Consider the following 19,762-nt stretch of genomic DNA (forward strand, 5'->3'; position numbering starts at 1 on the left):
CAATCTCACTATTTTCAGGCACATTTAGAACCATTAATTCAAGTTTATAGGGCCTTCAGAATGTTCTAAAATTGCCGCAAATAATAGTTTCCCATTCGATTCATACGTTAATTAAGTAAATTTGTCATGGTACAATTCCTTACGTAATAATTACTTAACTATGGCAGTTCACACTGTAATTCATTGCAATAAATACCCCAATAAATAACTCCTTCGAAAACTCAATAAACTACAATATAATCTTAGTCACCTGAACAATGAAGTTGAAGATCGTTTTCTTGTTGCTCACAATCGTTGCTGGTGTTTGGTCCCAAGGGGGCCTGTTAGGTGGATTACGTGACAGTGTTGGTTCCTTGATGAATAATATGTTAGATATTGTGGATGATGTAAACCCATTTGAGCTGTTAGCGGGAGATGATACCCAATTGGAACGAGAGGTATTTAAATTTATTTTTCATATATTTTTTAATTATATCAAATTAAGACTTCAATATTGAAATAAACCATACCAAAAATATTAAATGGACTGTACAATAAATATGGAAGATTAAAAATCGGGTATTACACCAATATAATACGCAAGAAAAATTATCTAAATGCTATGAAGTACACTGAACAAAAATATTGTCATAAACAGAAATATTAGACTTTAAAGTAAAGTGATTTAACTTTCAATGAGTATCATGAAATAAAAAAATCCATTCAACTGGTACAAATAGGTTTTAAAAAATCTCTAAAATTCTCGAATATTAAAAAATTTATATTTAAACTCGATGCTACAGAAAAAAAGTATATAGCAAGAATGAATTACGTCGTAAAAATATTGAACTAAATTATACTTTGGGTAATTTTAACTGTTTTTGTTTCAAATTGGTTAAAAACAGAGTAGGAATTACTAAAATGATACATATTATTTAAATTTTGTAAAAAAAACAAGTACATACGGCCGCAAGTTCGGCCAGGCCGAATCTTATGTACCCACCACCATGGATTGCGTAGAAACTTCTACGAAAGACTGTGATTTAGTCCATACATGGTATATATTAGACAAAAAAGTTATGTATAGTTAAGTCTACAAATAATTACGAATCGATATGTACTTTTTGTACGTAGAGAGCCAGAATTGAAATATGGGGATCGCTTATATGGGGGCTATATACAATTATGAACTTGATATGGACCAATTTTTGTGTGATTGGGGATCGATTTATCTGAGGGCCATATATAACTATAGACCGATATGGACCTAGTTAGGCATGGTAGTTAACGACCATATACTAGCACAATGTACCAAATTTCAACTCACTCGGATGAAATTTGCTCCTCCAAGAGGTTCCAAAACCAAATCTCGGGATCGGTTTATATGGGGCTATATATGATTATGGACTGATATGGACCACTTTTGGCATGGCTGTTAAATATCATATACTACCACCACGTACCAAATTTAAAGCAGATCGGACGAATTTTGCTTCTCCAAAAGGCACCGGAGGTCAAATCTGGGGATCGGTTTATATGGGAGCTATATATAATTATGGACTGATAGGAACCAATTCCTGCATGGTTGTTGGATACCATATACTAACATCACGTACCAAATTTCAACCGAATGGCAAGAATTTTGCTCTTCCAAGGGGCTCTGGAGGTCAAATCTGGGGATCGGTTTATATGGGGCCTATATATAATTATGGACCGATATCGACCAATTTTTGCAAAGGAGTTTGAGGCCATATATTAACACCACATACCAAATTTCAACTAAATCAGATGAATTTTGGTCTTCCAAGAGGTTCCGGACATCAAATCTGGTGATCGGTTTATATGGGGGCTATATATAATTATGAACCGATGTGGACCAATTTTTGCATGGTTGTTATAGACCATATACTAACATCACGTACAAAATTTCAGCCGGATCGGATGAAATTTGCTTCTCTTAGCGGCCTCGCAAGCCAAATCGGGGGATCGGTTTATATGGGGGCTATATAGAATTATGAACCGATGTGGACCAATTTTTGCATGGTTGTTATAGACCATATACTAACATCACGTACAAAATTTCAGCCGGATCGGATGAAATTTGCTTCTCTTAGCGGCCTCGCAAGCCAAATCGGGGGATCGGTTTATATGGGGGCTATATATAATTATGGACCGATGTCGACCAATTTTTGCATGGTTGTTAGAGACCATATACTAACACCATGTACCAAATTTCAGCCGGATCGGATGAAATTTGCTTCTCTTAGAGGCCTCGCAAGCCAAATCAGGGGATCGGTTTATATGGGGGCTATATATAATTACGGACCGATGTGGACCAATTTTTGCATGGTTGTTAGAGACCATATACTGACACCATGTACCAAATTTCAGCCGGATCGGATGAAATGTGCTTCTCTTAGGGGCCTCGCAAGCCAAATCGGGGGATCGGTTTATATGGGGGCTATATATAATTATGGACCGATGTGGACCAATTTTTGCATGGTTGTTAGAGACCATATACTAACATCATGTACCAAATTTCAGCCGGATCGGATGAAATTTGCTTCACTTAGAGGCCTCGTAAGCCAAATTTTGGGGTCCGTTTATATGGGGGCTATACGTAAAAGTGGACCGATATGGCCCATTTGCAATACCATCCGACCTACATCAATAACAACTACTTGTGCCAAGTTTCAAGTCGATAGCTTGTTTCGTTCGGAAGTTAGCGTGATTTCAACAGACGGACGGACGGACGGACGGACGGACGGACGGACGGACGGACATGCTCAGATCGACTCAGAATTTCACCACGACCCAGAATATATATACTTTATGGGGTCTTAGAGCAATATTTCGATGTGTTACAAACGGAATGACAAAGTTAATATACCCCCCATCCTATGGTGGTGGGTATAAAAACGATAAATCCATTCTAAATAAATTTCGAAATTTTGAAAATATTTGAGTTCAAGCGTTTAAGACAATCGTTATAATGCATTAATAATCATACGAATTTATAAAAATTATCTATTTGTCTTTGTCTTCACCATAAATCTTAAAAAGTAAAAAAAGTCGCGATTACCGCTGTGCCACTTTAGTTGCAAATTTGCCTTATTTTGCAAGCATTGATACTTTTGTGCCACTTTTTTTACCATCCGAGCAAAAAATTTTGGAAGTTCTTCTCAAGGCACAACTTTAAAAGAACTTTCAAAAATGCCCTCCCAAAGATGTTCTTTATTTTAACTGCACAGGAAGTTCATTTGAGTCACTTTTTTATAACTGTTTTTTTCGTATCTTTAATGAAAAATTTTCATATTAACTTTGTCATTCCGTTTGTAACACATAGAAATATTGCTCTAAGACCCCATAAAGTATATATATTCTGGGTCGTGGTGAAATTCTGAGTCGATCTAAGCATGTCCGTCCGTCCGTCCGTCCGTCTGTTGAAATCACGCTAACTTCCGAACGAAACAAGCTATCGACTTGAAACTTGGCACAAGTAGTTGTTATCGATGTAGGTCGGACGGTATTGAAAATGGGCCATATCGGTCCACTTTTACGTATAGCCCCCATATAAAGGGACCCTCAGATTTGGCTTGTGGAGCCTCTAAAAGAAGCATATTTCATCCGATCCGGCTGAAATTTGGTATATGGTGTTGGTATATGGTCTCTAACAACCATGCAAAAATTGGTCCACATCGGTCCATAATTATATATAGCCCCCATATAAACCGATCCCCAGATTTGGCTTGCGGAGCCTAAAAGAGAAGCAAATTTCATCCGATCCGGCTGAAATTTGGTACATGGTGTTGGTATATGGTCGCTAACAACCGTGCAAAAATTGGTTCACATCGGTCCATAATTATATATAGCCCCCATATAAACCGATCCCCAGATTTGGCTTGCCGAGCCTCAAAGAGAAGAAAATTTCAACCGATCCGGCTGAAATTTGGTACATGATGTTGGTATATGGTCTCTAACAACCATGCAAAAATTGGTCCACATCGGTCCATAATTATATATAGCGCCCATATAAACCGATCCCCAGATTTGACCTCCGGAGCCTCTTGGAGGAACAAAATTCATCCGATCCGGTTCAAATTAGGAACGTGGTGTTAGTATATGGTCGCTAACAACCATTTGGTCCATATCGGTTCATAATCATGGTTGCCACTAGAGCCAAAAATAATCTACCAAAATTTTATTTCTATAGAAAATTTTGTCAAAATTTTATTTCTAGAGAAGATTTTGTTAAAATTTTATTCGGTTCATAATAAAATTTTCATCATTGTCAGAATTTTATTTCTATAGGAAATTTTGTCAAAATTTTATTTCTAGAATAATTTTTTTAAAAATTTATTCGGTTCATAATAAAATTTTCATCATTGTCAGAATTTTATTTCTATAGAAAATTTTGTCAAAATTTTATTTCTATAGAAAATTTTGTTCAAATTTTATTCGGTTCATAATCATGGTTGCCACTCGAGCCAAAAATAATCTACCAATATTTTATTTCTATAGAATTTTTTTTTTTAAATTTTATTTCTGTAGAAATTTTTGTCAAAATTTTCTTTCTATAAAAAATTTTGTCAAAATGTTTATTTCTATAGAAAATTTTGTGAAAATTTTATTTCTATAGAAAATTTTGTTAAAATTTTATTTCTACTTTTTCAAACTGAATTATATACGTATTGGATCGATCTTTTTTGATTTAATATATACCACGTATGGACTTACATACAATTTAGAAGATGGTGTTAGGAGGTTTTAAGATACCTTGCCATCGGCAAGTGTTACCGCAACTTAGGTCATTCGATTGTGGATGACAGTGTTTAGAAGAAGTCTCTACGCAATCCATGATGGAGGGTACATAAGCTTCGGCCTGGCCGAACTTACGGCCGTACATACTTGTTTTTGTTTCAAATAGGTTAAAAACAGATTAAGAATTAACAAAATGATACAAATTATTTAAATTTAGCCGAAAAAAATTCTATATCTTTTCTAGAAAAATTGCGAATTTTTGAAAATATTTGATGACAAACGTTCCAGACAAGAGTTATAATGCATTAAAAATCATAAAAAATGTTAAAAATTATTTATTTGACAAAATATCACAAAATTTCTTAATTCACATCCAAAACACTGAATTCGCCTCATACCTTAAGAAGTGATGCAAATTAAGTGCAGCGGTCGTTGAAATGGTGGACATCCGTCCTATAACAAGCCAGCAAAATATTTGGAAGTTCTTCCAAAGGCACAATTTTAAAAGCACTTCCAGAAGATGCACTCCCAATGACGTTCTTTATTTTAACTACCTGCGAAGTTCTTTTTAATTCAAACTTGGGTTTTTCATATTTTTAATGGGTAATTTAATTTTTTTTGTTTCAAATAAATTAGAAACAGAGTAATAATTAATAAAATGGAACAAATCATTCAAATTTTGTCGATAAAAATACTAAATCCATTCTGAAAAAGTTTCGATTTTTTTAAAATATTTGAGGTCAAGTGTTTCCGACAAGCGTTAGAATCCATTAAAAATGATAAAAAATTATAAAAATTAGTTATTTGACAAAATATCAAAGAATTTTGTAATTTACATCGCAAACATTGAATTCGGATCACACCTAAAGAAGTGATGCAAATTCAGTGCAACGGCTGTTGAAATGGAGGACTTCCGCCCTATGACAAGCCCATGTAAAATGCATCGCTTCTGCGTCAAATTTGCATCACTTCCGGATCCAAACAGAACTTTTTCGTTACTTTTTTGGCGACGCTTTTTTTGCTAGGAAGCCCACACAGAAAAAAAAAATTCACGAAAATTTTTCCAATTAAAATCTTAATTGAGTTTTAAAAAATATTCAATTAAAAATTTAATTGAGTCAACAATTTTTTTTAATTAAAATAAAAATCAATCGCACAAATTAATAGTATCAATTATTTTTTTAATTGGATCAATTAATTTTTTAGTTAATAATATCATTTCTGTGATTGAAGACATTTCAATTAAAAAATTTATTGGATCAATTAATTTCGTGATTGAATCAGAAATAAATTTTTTTTGTGTGCATGTTAAATTCATCGCTTCTGCGCCAATTTTGCATCACTTCCGGATGCAAAAAGAACATTTTCATTACTTTTTTGGCGACGCTTTTTTGCTGGGATGTTTTGTGCCACCTTGTCACCATTTCCATTTTTAATGCAATAACTTTTGAACATTTTTATTTCATATACGCTTAAAATTACGAATGTGATCGGCGTCTTAAAGCCGGTATTAAGTTCGTATTATTGCGCTAATATAGTTATTTCTTCACGTTTAGTATAATTTTGAGCACTATTTCCTTTTTATACCATAGCGTTATCAAGCGGACTATTGCGACGCCTAAAGATATGCAAAGAAAATTGTCTATATTTGGTGAACGGGATTCCCCTGAATTGCTAAAGCTAAGGATAGATTTTCGATGAAATTGAGGTTGTTTGGTTTAATTTGAGCTAATTTAAAAATATTACCTTCAAAATTTCGTAACAAAAAACATATAAATTAATTTTTATTTTGTTATTATTAAAATGTGTGCCACTTTTTGTGCTACTCTTTTTTTAAATTGTGTGCCACCTTTTATTACGAATGACACTTTTGTGCCACAATTTAGAAATTCTCAGCAGTAACACTGGTTGCGGTTAATACATTTATGAGAGACTTTGGTATCGCACAACGGAGTGAGTAAAGTAGAAAATCGGGCGGGCCCGATTATATCATACCCTAAACCACCCGTACTGAATTATTAAAAATTCGCATTTGTGGGTATCATTAAAATATGTTTTGGAGATAAACAGCAAGAAAATGAAGTGCGAAACTTCTTGCCATTGGTTTTGGATTAAATAGTCAATAATATCCGATGGTTCAGGTTCAAAAAGATATCATAAGCCTTTGCATAAATTTAATACCAATTTTTCGTTTTACAATTTTCCAAAGGTTATTCTATGACTTTTACATTAGGTCTGTCAAGCACCCGCAAATTTTCATCGGAAATCCATTGTTTTACCACCTTACATGTGTGCTGGAGGTCATGACCGCGCTGAATAATTCATGCAGATGGCATTTCCCGGAATGCTTATGGCAATATCACAAGGGCCAAAAAGACTTCCAACGGCGTTACATCCTCGTCTCTATAAATGAGGGCATTAGCTTGTCTAGAAAAATACTCCCAGACCATAATATTGGCCCCACCAAGATTGACGGAATTTTTTTGTATTTCTTGGATTAAGACTTTCTTTGGGACCTTCGCACTAAACCTCTAACATGCAAGTTATACTTTGATTCCTAGGAAAATATAACACATTTCCACTGCTCCTCAGGCCATTTAAGGTATTTTTGTGAAAATTGAACGCACGCTAACCTAGTTTTCTTGGAAATAAATGATTTTTGACATTATCGTATAATCGTACTCCGACTTCTAATGCTCTACATCTGATCGTTATGGTTGATATATCCAGTTGAATTTAATTTTTGACTCCTTTAGATGATATTTGATTGAGTTGTTGCATAGCTCTTTTGACTATATGATCTTCTTTTGGCGTAGTCTTAGGGTTTCTTCTACCCCAGTGTACAGTTTTGGTGCATCCACTGTTTATAACTCGAGACGCAGTTGGTTTTTGTACATTGTACTCTTCCGAAATTCAACTTTAAAATCATCGATATTTTGTTTTTTATTATGTTGATTATGCTTATTGCCGGTCATTTTATCGAATTATGCAAAAAAAAATAGGGCATAAATTAGGCAACTTAACGATATTCCTACAATGCAATTTTTGTACGTTTAATCTATCCTCTTTTTGGCCCTTATAACTTATTTCAGGTAAAAAATACAAAAAATAATGCCCTTCAGAAGAAAAGACTACAGGATACTACAGGGAGCCACCGTGGTGCAATGAATAGCATGCCCGTCTTGCATACACAAGGTCGTGGGTTCGATTCCTACTTTGACCGAACACCAAACAGTTTTTCAGCGGTGGATTATCCCACCTCAGTAATGCTGGTGACATTTCTGAGGCTTTCAAAGCTTCTCTAAGTGGTTTCACTGCAATTTGGAACGCCGTTCAGACTCGGCTATAAAAAGGAGGTCCCTTGTCATTGAGCTTAACATGGAATCGGGCAGCACTCAGTGATAAGAGAGAAGTTCACCAATGTGGTATCACAATGGACTGAATAGTCTAAGTGATCCTGATACGTCGGGCTGCCACCTAACCTAACCTAACAGGGTGCTACACCGAAAAAAAGTGAACCGTTTTATACACACAAAAAAAGATTTTTCTGATTCAATCACGAAATTAATTGATCCAATTAATTTTTTAATTGAAATGTCTTCAATCACAGAAATAATAGTATCAATTAAAAAATTAATTGAAGGTCAATTAAAAAATTAATTGATCCAATTAAAAAATTAATTGATACTATTAATTTTTGTGATTGATTTTTGTTTCAATTAAAAAATTTGTTGATTCAATTAAATTTTTAATTGAATATTTTTTAAAACTCAATTAAAATTTTAATTGGAAAATTTTTCGTGAATTTTTTTTCTGTGTAGGAAGAACGAACTACCTCGCACGAAAATTTTGCTCCACATTTTGAGATTTCCACAAATCGTTGTTAAAACCAGGAAATTTTAATGCCCTCTTGTACTTTTTAACTGCAGTTCATGAAATTACATCCTTCTTCTATGAAAATATTAACTAAAACTAAAGAAGAAAATCATTGGCGCCAAATCTTGACCATTTTAACCATACAGTAGTTCATTCTTAGTATTTTTGGGAATCGTACGAAAATCTTCTTTTGCTTTTGTTCATATTGAACTTATGTGTACGTTCATTGAACTCTATACTCACGTTTAGTTCATAAAATTTTTGAGACATAAATACTTAAAAAAGTAAGATTTCTTTAAGCTGTAGAAAATTTCGATAAAAATAATAAAATTTAACTATTAGTAAATGCATTTTTTCAATAAAAATAAGTTCAATTTAGAGTTAGTTTAACTACGGAAATTTTTTTCTGAGTAGGTAGTTACAAATGTTTTGAATAGGACGAATCACACGATTCTTTATCTTTTGATATTTTATAACAGTCCATTCATTTACCCAATAAGAATATGGAAATGCCACTCCAAATAGATTATTTTTTACCTATATTGAGTTCATGGTAGGGCTAGTTGCAAATGTTTTGAACAGCACTGTATATATGAAGCTATATCTAAATTTTGTCCAACTTCAACAGCGAGTTCCTTGTGCCAAAAAAAAAACAACTGTACCAAATTTCATCAAAGTCAGTTAATAATTGCGATCGGAGTCCCTCGAACTAAAAATATATGGACGCTCGATTCTGAGTCAACCGTTTCGGGCAGGCACATTTTTGGTAGATCTAGGTTAAAATACCTTGACCACTATGTGGTTTTGGGTATAAAAAAGAATAAATTAAAATTTGTCTCTTAGTATCGAGAACTAAAGTTGAACTCTCTTTACACAAGGCGGCGAAGTTACTGATTGAATCTCGGACAAAAATCATCAGTTTATTTTGTACCTATGATTTAAATCGTTCTTACCTACATTTATACAAAACAACTCCATGTGTTTGTATATTAAACCTTTCCAATTTCGGCTAAATATTGCAAAATTTCTAAATTGTAAAATTTTACTGGAGGGGGCTTAGCCTTCAACCCAGACGATTGCCAATGCTTATGGACCTACAGTATATTAGCTTTTTGACTTCGATTGCTGTTAAAGTCAAGACCCGAATGGTAAATGTTTTTGTGACGTGACTTAAAAGTGTCCTTATCTATCGCTGACTCAAAATCAATACCGAATTCACTAAAATAAGATAAAAATCTTTGTTTTTATCGCTGACTCAAAATCAATACCGAATTCACTAAAATAAGATAAAAATCTTTGTTTTTATCTAAGTACGTTAGAAGTTATGACGCCAAAAGCGAAATTGTTGAAAATTTGTCATAGTTTTATGGGTATCCGTATCCGTACTTTGATGTTTTTTATTATTTCACATTATAGTTTAGATTTACAAAATTAAAGTTGAAAATAGACAATAAACACAGTTTTTAGTTTATGACGTATATTTTTTTATTTCTGCTATCCACATATACGAGTATGAAATTTTACGCTGTCATTCATTAGTTCTAAGCCAACAAATTCATTTCTTATGGTACAATTCCATTGAATATGACCACCTAATTATGCCAGATCACACTCCATTAAATATAAATACAGTCAATAACGCCACTGCAGTCTCAATTGTCTCTAGAATATCTTCGAAAATGAAGTTCAAAATCGGATTCATTTTGTTAACTATCATTGTTGGTGTTTGGTCCCAAGAGAATCTATTTGGTGAATTATTACCAAATTTGAGACCGGTACATAATGACCAGAATGGAAATTTGTTAGCATTTCTAATGACACCACTTCATTGGTTAATGAGTGCTGTCGATAATACTGTGAGTCGATTTATTAACAGGGACAGACAAGTTGATAACCCACTGGATTCTATTATACCTAACATTGCAATTACATTAACTTAAATTTTTTATTTTTCTTTTGTTTCATTTAAGGCTGTTTCTTCAGCTGTTGATGCGTTAAACCGCACTATTGACCATATCTAACATTAATGACAGTCGGATAATGAGCATTCCGGAATAATACAATGGAAAAGAATGGATGTAATTATCATTATAATAATCAATAGCAGCTTTATTTATATATAAACAAACAAAATTATCTATTAATTATATATAATTTTTCTCTTCTTGTGTGTTTATTGTCAATGGTAATTTTTGTTTTATGGTATTGCTGTTTCTTGTTAAAAGTAAATTGATAAAAAAAAAATAAAATATTTTATACATGTAATTAATTCGCATGTCCAATGTTTTTTTTTCGATTTCAACATTTTAATTAAACACTACACAATAAGTATAACTTATTCCATGAACTACACATATTTCCTAACATTTAGAAACTGGAAATTTTAAAAGCCAAAAAGAACATAATTCCCTAATTCAGGTGAGCATCGGCATGGGGACGTCATGTGTGTCGGGTGGTCTTCATTTGACACACGGAAATCTGTATCATTCCCGGGATCCGCAATAAATTCTCCTCTGGTGTGCATTCAGATTGCCTAACAGGATAGTTTAGTAACTTCTGAGGTATTACCTCAGCATTGAGTTATATCCTGCCTCAGTACTGACTTATATCGGGCCTGGCAAACGGAATCGGGAGGTATATATACGTTAGTCACGTATATGTCTGCTCCGTGACATATACGTCTTGGTCAATGGCATGGATCTGTATCTCACAGAATCATGAAAGCCGCCGCGTGCGTTCCTTATTATACACACAAAAAATTTTTTCTCTGATTCAATCACCAAATTAATTGATCCAATTAATTTTTTAATTGAAATGTCTTCAATCACGAAAATGATAGTATCAATCACAGTTTTAATTGGGCATAGAAAAAATTCTTGATTAAAAAATTAATTGATTTTTTCAGCAAAATTCAATTAATTTTTTAATTGATTCAATTAAAAATTTAATTGATGTTGATTGCAAAACGCAATTAATTTATTAATTAAAAAAGGTAACTATTTTTAATTACTTAGTTAGATTGGCTTAGAGTTTTTATTTGGATTAAGAAATGATTGTTTGAAATACATTTTTAATTAAAAAAGTAAAAAAAATCAGCACTTTTTTAAACTGAATTAGTCTTCCGAATTTGATTAAAAAGTTAATTGTATCAATTAATTTTTTAATTAAACATTTTAAAAATTTCAATCATTGACTTAATTAACTTAATGTTTCTATCATGATTAAAAAGTTAATTGTATCAATTAATTTATTAATTGAAAAAATTTCCAACTTCAATTAACTTTTTAATTGGAAATATTTTGGTGATATTTTTTTCTGTGTACCCTAGACATAGTAGTCACAGCGAAAAAAAGTGAACTTTTTATAAGAAGAATGAACTACCACAAAGCGTTGTTAAAACCAGGAAATTGTAATGCCCTGTTGTACTTTTTAACTGCAGTTCACGAAAGTGCATCATCTCATAGAAGAAAAAATTAACTAAAAGTAATAAAGATAAACCATACAGTAGTTCATTCTTACTATTTTTGGGAACCGTACTAAAATTTTCATTTGTCTTAGTTCATACTCACATTTAGTTCATAACATTTTTGAGACATACTTAAAAAAGTAAAATTTCATGAAGCTGTGGAAAATTTCGATAAATAACTTTGATCTGAAAAAAAAAACAAAACATGAGACGCCACGGGCGTTCCATTTTATACCCTAAACACTAGACATAGCAGCCAGGGTTCAATGACTGCTCAGGATCAACTCCTGAGTGCGGTTTTCACTCGAGCCAAAAATATTCCACCAAAATTGGGAGAACATTTGACCAAACCAAATAATCTTATTTTGTCAACATTTTATTTCTATAGAAAATATTGTCACAATTTTATTTCCATAGAAAATTTTGTCAAAATTTTATTTTAATTTTGACTATTGGGATTCTTTTTGGCTTGAGGTCATGATAAATGAAAAATGCTGGTGTAGTTGCTTTTTTCAATGTTTTATTAAATAAAAACAACGAAATAGCAATATTTCAATAATAAAACATTGAAAAAAGCAACTACACCAGCATTTTTCATTTATCATGACCTCAAGCCAAAAAGAATCCCAATAATTATAAAATTCCAAAGGTCAACTAAGAAAACTAAACATTTAATTTTGACAATATTTTTATTGTCAAAATTTTATTTCTATAGAAAATTTGGTCAACATTTAATTTCTAGAGAAAATTTTCTCAAAATTTTATTTCTATAGAAAATGTTGACAAAATTTTATTTCTACAGACAATTTTGCCAAAATTTTTTTCTATAGAAAATTACGTCAAAGTTTTATTTCTATAGAAAATTTTGTAGAAATTTTATTTCTATTTTTGTCAACATTTTATTTTGCTATAGAAAATGTTGTCAACATTTTATTTCCATAGAAAATTTTGTTAAAATTTTATTTTGCTATAGAAAATGTTGTCAAAATTTTATTTCCATAGCAAATTTTGTTAAAATTTTATTTCTATAGCAAATTTTGTCAAAGCTTTATTTCTATAAAAAATTTTATCAAAATTTTATTTCTATAGAAGTTTTTGTGAACATTTTTATACCCTCCACCGTAGGATGGGGGTATATTAACTTTGTCATTCCGTTTGTAACACATCCAATATTGCTCTAAGACCCCATAAAGTATATATATTCTGGGTCGTGGTGAAATTCTGAGTCGATCTGAGCATGTCCGTCCGTCCGTCCGTTGAAATCACGCTTCCTTCCGAACGAAACAAGCTATCGAATTGAAACTCGGCACAAGTAGTTGTTATTGATGTAGGTCGGATGGTATTGCAAATGGGCCATATCGGTCCACTTTTACGTATAGCCCCCATATAAACGGACCCCCAAATTTGGCTTGCGGGGACTCTAAGAGAAGCAAATTTCATCCGATCCGGCTGAAATTTGGTACATGGTGTCAGCATATGATCTCTAAAAACCATGCAAAAATTGGTCCAAATCGGTTCATAATTATATACAGCCCCATATAAACCGGTCCCCCGATTTGGCTTGCGGAGCCTCTAAGAGAAGCAAATTTCATCCGATCTGGCTGAAATTTGGTACATGCTGTAAGTATATGGTATCTAACAACTATGCAAAAATTGGTTCACATCAGTCAATAATTATATATGGCTTGCGGAGCCTCTAAGAGAAGCAAAGCCTTTTGGAGAAGCAAAATTCATCCGATCTGGTTGAAATTTGGTACGTGGTGGTAGTATATGATATTTAACAGTCATGCCAAAAGTGGTCCATATCAGTCCATAATCATATATAGCACCCGTATAAACCGATCCCGAGTTTTGGTTTTGGAGCCTCTTGGAGGAGCAAATTTGATCCGAGGCAGTTGAAATTTGGTACATTGTGCTAGTATATGGCCATTAACAACCATGCCTAACTAGGTTCATATCGGTCTATAGTTATATATAGCCCTCGAACCCCAGTAACACAAAAATTGGTCCATATCAAGTTCATAATTGTATATAGCCCCCATATAAGCGACCCCCATATTTCAATTCTGGCTCTCTACCACGTATGGACTACCTAAAATTTAGAAAACGATGTTAAGAAGTTTTAAGATACCACATCCCAGGTAATTCGATTGTGGATGACAGTACATAAGATTCGGCCTGGCCGAACTTACGGCCGTATATACTTGTTTTTCTATAGAAAATTTTGTCAAATTTTTATTTCTATAGAAAGTTTTGTCAAAATTTTAATTCTATAGAAAATTTTGTCAAAATTTTATTTCTATAAAAAAGTTTGTCAAAATTTAATTTTTATAGAACATTTTTGTCAACATTTTATTTGTATAGAAAATTTTGTAAAATTGTTTTTCTTTTGAAAATGTTGTCAAGATTTTATTTCTATAAAAATTTTTGTCAACATTTTATTTCTATAGAAAATTTTGCCAAAATGTTATTTTTTTCATTCGTTTTGTTTTGTTATTGTTGGTTTCTTTCTTTAATCATTGTTGTTGTTTTTGATTTCAGCTTAAAACTATGCATTGACTAAACTACAAGTGTAGCTTAACCAATTGAGGAAAATAATGTATGTCAAATTTATTTGGGCAAAGCCCTATAGACTGCAAGATGGTTGGATGGACGCACGATTCGGAATTAGCACATTCCTCATCAGCATTCTCTACTTGCAGCAAAATTATCAACCAATTATCAGAATAAATTCAGGCAGTTCATTAAACCCAACAATGAACCACACTTGAACCTTCCGATAAAAGGGTTTACATTGATAGCCGGCTTATGCCGAAATAAATTCGCATAAACATGTTTTATTTTATTTCTATAGAAAATTTTGTCAAGGTTTTATTTCTATAAAAAAGTTTGTCAAAATTTATTTTTTTAGAAAATGCTGTCAAAATTTTATTTTCATAGAAAATTTTGTTTAAATTTTATTTCTATAGAAAATCTTGTCAAAGTTTTATTACTATAGAAATTTTTGTCGAAATTTTATTTCTATATAAAATGTTGTCAAGATTTTATTTCTATAAAAAATTTTGTCAACATTTTATTTCTATAGAAAATTTTGTCAAAATTTTATTTCTATAGAAAATTTTGTCAAAATTTTATTTCTATAGAAAATTTTTGTCGAAATTTTATTTCTATAGAAAATGTAGTCAAGATTATATTTCTATAAAAAATTTTGTCAAAATTTTCTTTCTATAGAAAATGGTGTCAAGATTATATTTCTATAAAAAATGTTGTAAAAATTTTATTTTTATAGAAAATTTCGCCAAAATTTTATTTCTATAGAAAATTTTGTCAAACTTTTTCTCTATAGATATATAATTTTTTTTTTTCTATAGAAAATTTTGTCGCAATTTTATTTCTATAGAAGATTTGTCAAGATTTTATTTCTATAGAAAATTTTGTCAAAATTTTATTTTTATAGAAAATTTTGTCAAAATTTTATTTCTATAGAAAATTTTGGTCAACATTTTATTTCTATAGAAAATTTTGTCAAAATTTTATTTCTATAGAAAATTTTGTCCAAAATTATTTTTCCTCTTTGCAAAATCTACCAAAACATAAAAAATTCTACCAATCTACCATACAGTAAACACTCTACCATTTTTTGTAGAATTGTACCAACTGTGGCAACCGTGCTCCTGACATTATGTAGCCCTTGATGTCCGTCTGTCTGTCCATGCAAATGTTGCTCGTAAGATTTCGGTGGCAAATATTTACCGATATTGATGAAATTTTGAACGAGATGTTTTTCTGACACAATGATGAATGCTATTTAGATCGGATTAAATTTAGATGTAGTTCCCATATATATAAATATATTTCGCCTGACTTCGAAAACTGGGGTCACATTGCGCTTCTTTACTAAAAAAAAATCGACCTCAATTTCTGGCAAAATCAATTGTGCAAAATTTAATCGAAATCGGTTCAAATTTAGAAATAGCTCCCACATATATTTATCGCCCGATTTTCGATTTACTCAAAGATGCCAAAATCTAATTTTCTATAGCACTAACTATACCTGCAAGGAATCACTGAAATTGAAAAAAAATCGTTTCTGTAACATATACCCCAAACACACTAAAAAAAAGCATACTCGGTTCCTAAGATTTTGTCTTTACTTTAAAAAATTTGGTATTGATTCCGAGCCAAAGAAGCGGGGAATACAAGTAAGGATACTTTTAAGACGCAATTCTCTTTTCAATTTGGGTTTTGTGTACTTGCTTCTAGAAAGCAAATTTTAATTTTTCGCTTTTCCAACTATTTTTCTTCATATGCTATCAAAGTCCTTTAAAAACCAGTTAACGACAACTTTATTTTCTAAATTAAGACCCGACTTCCAGTAGAAATTATACTATGTTTCAAGTAAAAAACGTCTTTAAAATAAAGTGTTGAAAAACATGTCCTATATTTGATCGATTTTTTGCTTTGTAATCAATATGCAAAAAAGACAACAAATTTAAAGAAAATTTCATTAAATTTAAAAAAATTTTCTGAATTATTAAATTCAAATTGATCTTAGCCCAAACATTTTTTTCTTTCATGTTATGATACATATTTTTAAGTGAAATCACTTAATTATAAGGACGATACGACTTCATTGAAAAGTTTATCGACTTTTGGACAAGGATAAAAATTTATATTAGAGAAATGCGTCTTCTATGCTAAGCAAAAGTTGCATTCGTTGTTTAAAGACATGAAATCTTTGATCTCACGACAATATTTTTTTCAGTGTAGTCAGGGTGTAATAACTTTGATCTGTAAAAACACATGAAACACCACTGGCGTTCCTTTTTATACCCTAAAACCTAGACATAGTAGCCAGGGTATAATGACTTTGATCTGCAAAAAATGTGTCTACCAAAAATATTGGTTTTAGTTCCCATAAAATAAATACCGATCGACTCAGGATCACCTCCTGATCACGGTTGCCACTCGAGCAAAAATTGGGAGAAAATATTACCAAAGAACTACCAAACAAAATAATTTTATTTTGTCAACATTTTATTTCTATAGAAAATTTTGTCAAAATTTTATTTCTATCGAAAATTTTGTCAAAATTTTATTTCTATTGAAAATTTCGTAAAAGTTTTATTTCTATAGAAAATTTTGTCAACGTTTTATTGCTATAGAATATTTGTCAACGTTTTATTTCTATAGAAAATTTTGTCAAAATTTTATTTCTATAAAAAATTTTGTCAAAATTTCATTTCTATAGAAAATTTTGTCAAAAATTTATTACAATAGAAAATTTTGTCAAAATTTTATTTCCATAGAAAATGATGTCAAGATTTTATTTTTATAGAAAATTTTGTTAAAATTTTATTTCTATAGACAATTTTGTCTATAGAAAATTTTGTAAAAATTGTATTTCGTTTTTGTTTTGTTATTGTTGGTTTTGTTCTTTAAGCATAGTTGTTGTTTTTTGATTTCAGATTAAAACCCTGCATTGACTAAACTACAAGTGTAGCTTAACCAACAGAGGAAAAAGAATGTTTGTCAAATTTATTTGGGCAAAGCCCTATAGACTGCAAGATGGTTGGATGGACGCACGTTTCGGAATTTTATTTCCATAGAAATGATGTCAAGATTTTATTTCTATAGACAATTTTGTCAACAATTTGTTTGTATAGAAAATTTGTAAAAATTTTATTTCTATAGAAAATTTTGTAAAAATTTTATTTCTATAAAAAAATTGTGTCAAAATTTTATTTGTATAGAAAGTTGTGTCAAAATGTTATTTCTATAGAAAATTTTGTCAAAATTTAATTTCTATAGAAAATATTTGTCAACATTTTATTTCTATAGAAAATATTTGTCAACATTTTATTTCTATAGAAAATTTTGTCAAAATTTTATTTCTATAGAAAATGTTGTCAAGATTTTATTTCAATAGAAAATTTTGTTAAAATTTTATTTCTATAGAAAATTTTGTCAAAATTTAATTTCTATGGAAAATATTTGTCAACATTTTATTTCTATAGAAAATATTTGTCAACATTTTATTTCTATAGGAAAAGTGGTCAAAATTTTATTTCTATAGAAAAAATTTTGTTAAAATTTTATTTCTATAGAAAATTTTGTCAAAGTTTTATTTCTATAAAAAATTAATTTAAAAAAAAAATAAAATAAAAAATTAAAAAATAAAAATTATAAAATTTAATTTTTATAGAAAGTTTTTGTCAACATTTTATTTCTATAGAAAATTTTGTCAAAATTTAATTTCTATAGAAAATATTTGTCAACATTTTATTTCTATAGAATATTTGGTCAAAATTTTATTTCTATAGAAAATGTTGTCAAGATTTTATTTCTATAAAAAATTTTGTCAAAATTTTATTTCTATAGAAAATGTTGTCAAAGTTTTATTTCTATAGAAAATTTTGTAATTTTTTTTATTGAAAATGTTGTCAAAATTTTATTTCTATAGAAATTTTTGCGGAAAATTTATTTCTGCAGAAAATTTTGTCAAACTTTCTCTATATAGATATATAATTTTTTTTCTATAGAAAATTTTGTCGCAATTTTATTTCTATAGAAAATTTTGTCAAAATTTTATTTTTATACAAAATTTTGTCGCAATTTTATTTCTATAGAAAATTTTTGTCAACATTTTATTTCTATAGAAATTTTTTTTCAACATTTTATTTCTATAGAAAATTTTGTCAAAATTTTATTTCTATAGAAAATTTTGTCAAAAATTATTTTTCCTGTTTGCAAAATCTACCAAAACATAAAAAAACTCTACCAATCTACCATACAGTAAACACTCAACCATTCTTGCTGGAATTATACCAACTGTGGCAACCGTGCTCCTGAGTTTATCTAGCCCTTGATGTCCGTCTGTCTGTCCATGCAAATGTTGCTCGTAAGATTCCGGTGGCAAATATTAGAAATCGGTTCAGATCTAGGTATAACTCCCACACATATGTATCGCCCAATTTTCCAAAAATTTAGCCATAATACGCATATTTATTTACCGATCTTCCTCAAAGCTTGCCCAAATGAATATTCTATAATATCACCTAAATCTGCACAATATCTTCCAAATCGTTTTAGATTTAGATATGGCTCCCACTGAAAAAAAACGTGCCCCGTTCCAAAGATTTTGTCTTTAGTCTAATGATTTTGGTATTCATTACGAGCCATTAAATACGTTTGGAAAAGGCGACTGTTCCATTTTAAGCAGGGATTACTGTGTATAAGTATCTGCTACATAGATTTTAGTTTGTTTTCTCAGAGTCAAAGCTTTATAGTTAATTTTTGCTCCATAAATATAATCGATTTTCAATCTTTAACACCAATTACATACACCCTCAAAAAAAATCGTTTCTATAACATATACCCCAAACACATTTTGCTTCAAGCATATATATTTTCAGGATTGGTCCAAACAAAATATTGTTTGTATTGTTGAAACATATTACGTTTCATCTTAGACATACATTGGTAGAAAAAAATTAATGAAGTTTTCTTGGTGTATATATATTTTTAAGGCACCAATTGTGTTAGAAAATTTGAGTTCCAAATATATAATTTTTATACCCAAACATATGAAAAACATTCTTTTTCTTCCGTGCATAAATTCATCTTCTTAATGCATATAAAAATCAGTGATACCCTCAAAGTGTCGCAGTTGCATTCCTC

The 19,762-nt window shown here is 30.7% G+C and overlaps 1 protein-coding gene across 2 annotated transcripts; it reads left to right on the plus strand.

Annotated features, from left to right (window-relative positions):
* The first annotated feature begins 207 nt into the window (after positions 1 to 207).
* On the plus strand, positions 208 to 10,885 carry LOC142230565 (uncharacterized). Of its 2 annotated transcripts, none has more exons than XM_075301208.1 (2): positions 208 to 437; positions 10,587 to 10,885. In XM_075301208.1, exons 1-2 carry the CDS (start codon positions 258 to 260, stop codon positions 10,635 to 10,637), a joined length of 231 nt encoding a protein of 76 aa, XP_075157323.1. In that variant the 5' UTR covers positions 208 to 257; the 3' UTR covers positions 10,638 to 10,885. The 2 variants fall into 2 exon arrangements, with proteins under 2 accessions (XP_075157323.1, XP_075157322.1); XM_075301207.1 differs by lacking the exon at positions 208 to 437 and adding an exon at positions 10,200 to 10,472.
* The last annotated feature ends 8,877 nt before the right edge of the window (positions 10,886 to 19,762 follow it).

This window comes from Haematobia irritans, chromosome 3 (genome assembly GCF_050003625.1).
Source record: "Haematobia irritans isolate KBUSLIRL chromosome 3, ASM5000362v1, whole genome shotgun sequence".
Lineage (NCBI taxonomy): Eukaryota > Metazoa > Arthropoda > Insecta > Diptera > Muscidae > Haematobia > Haematobia irritans.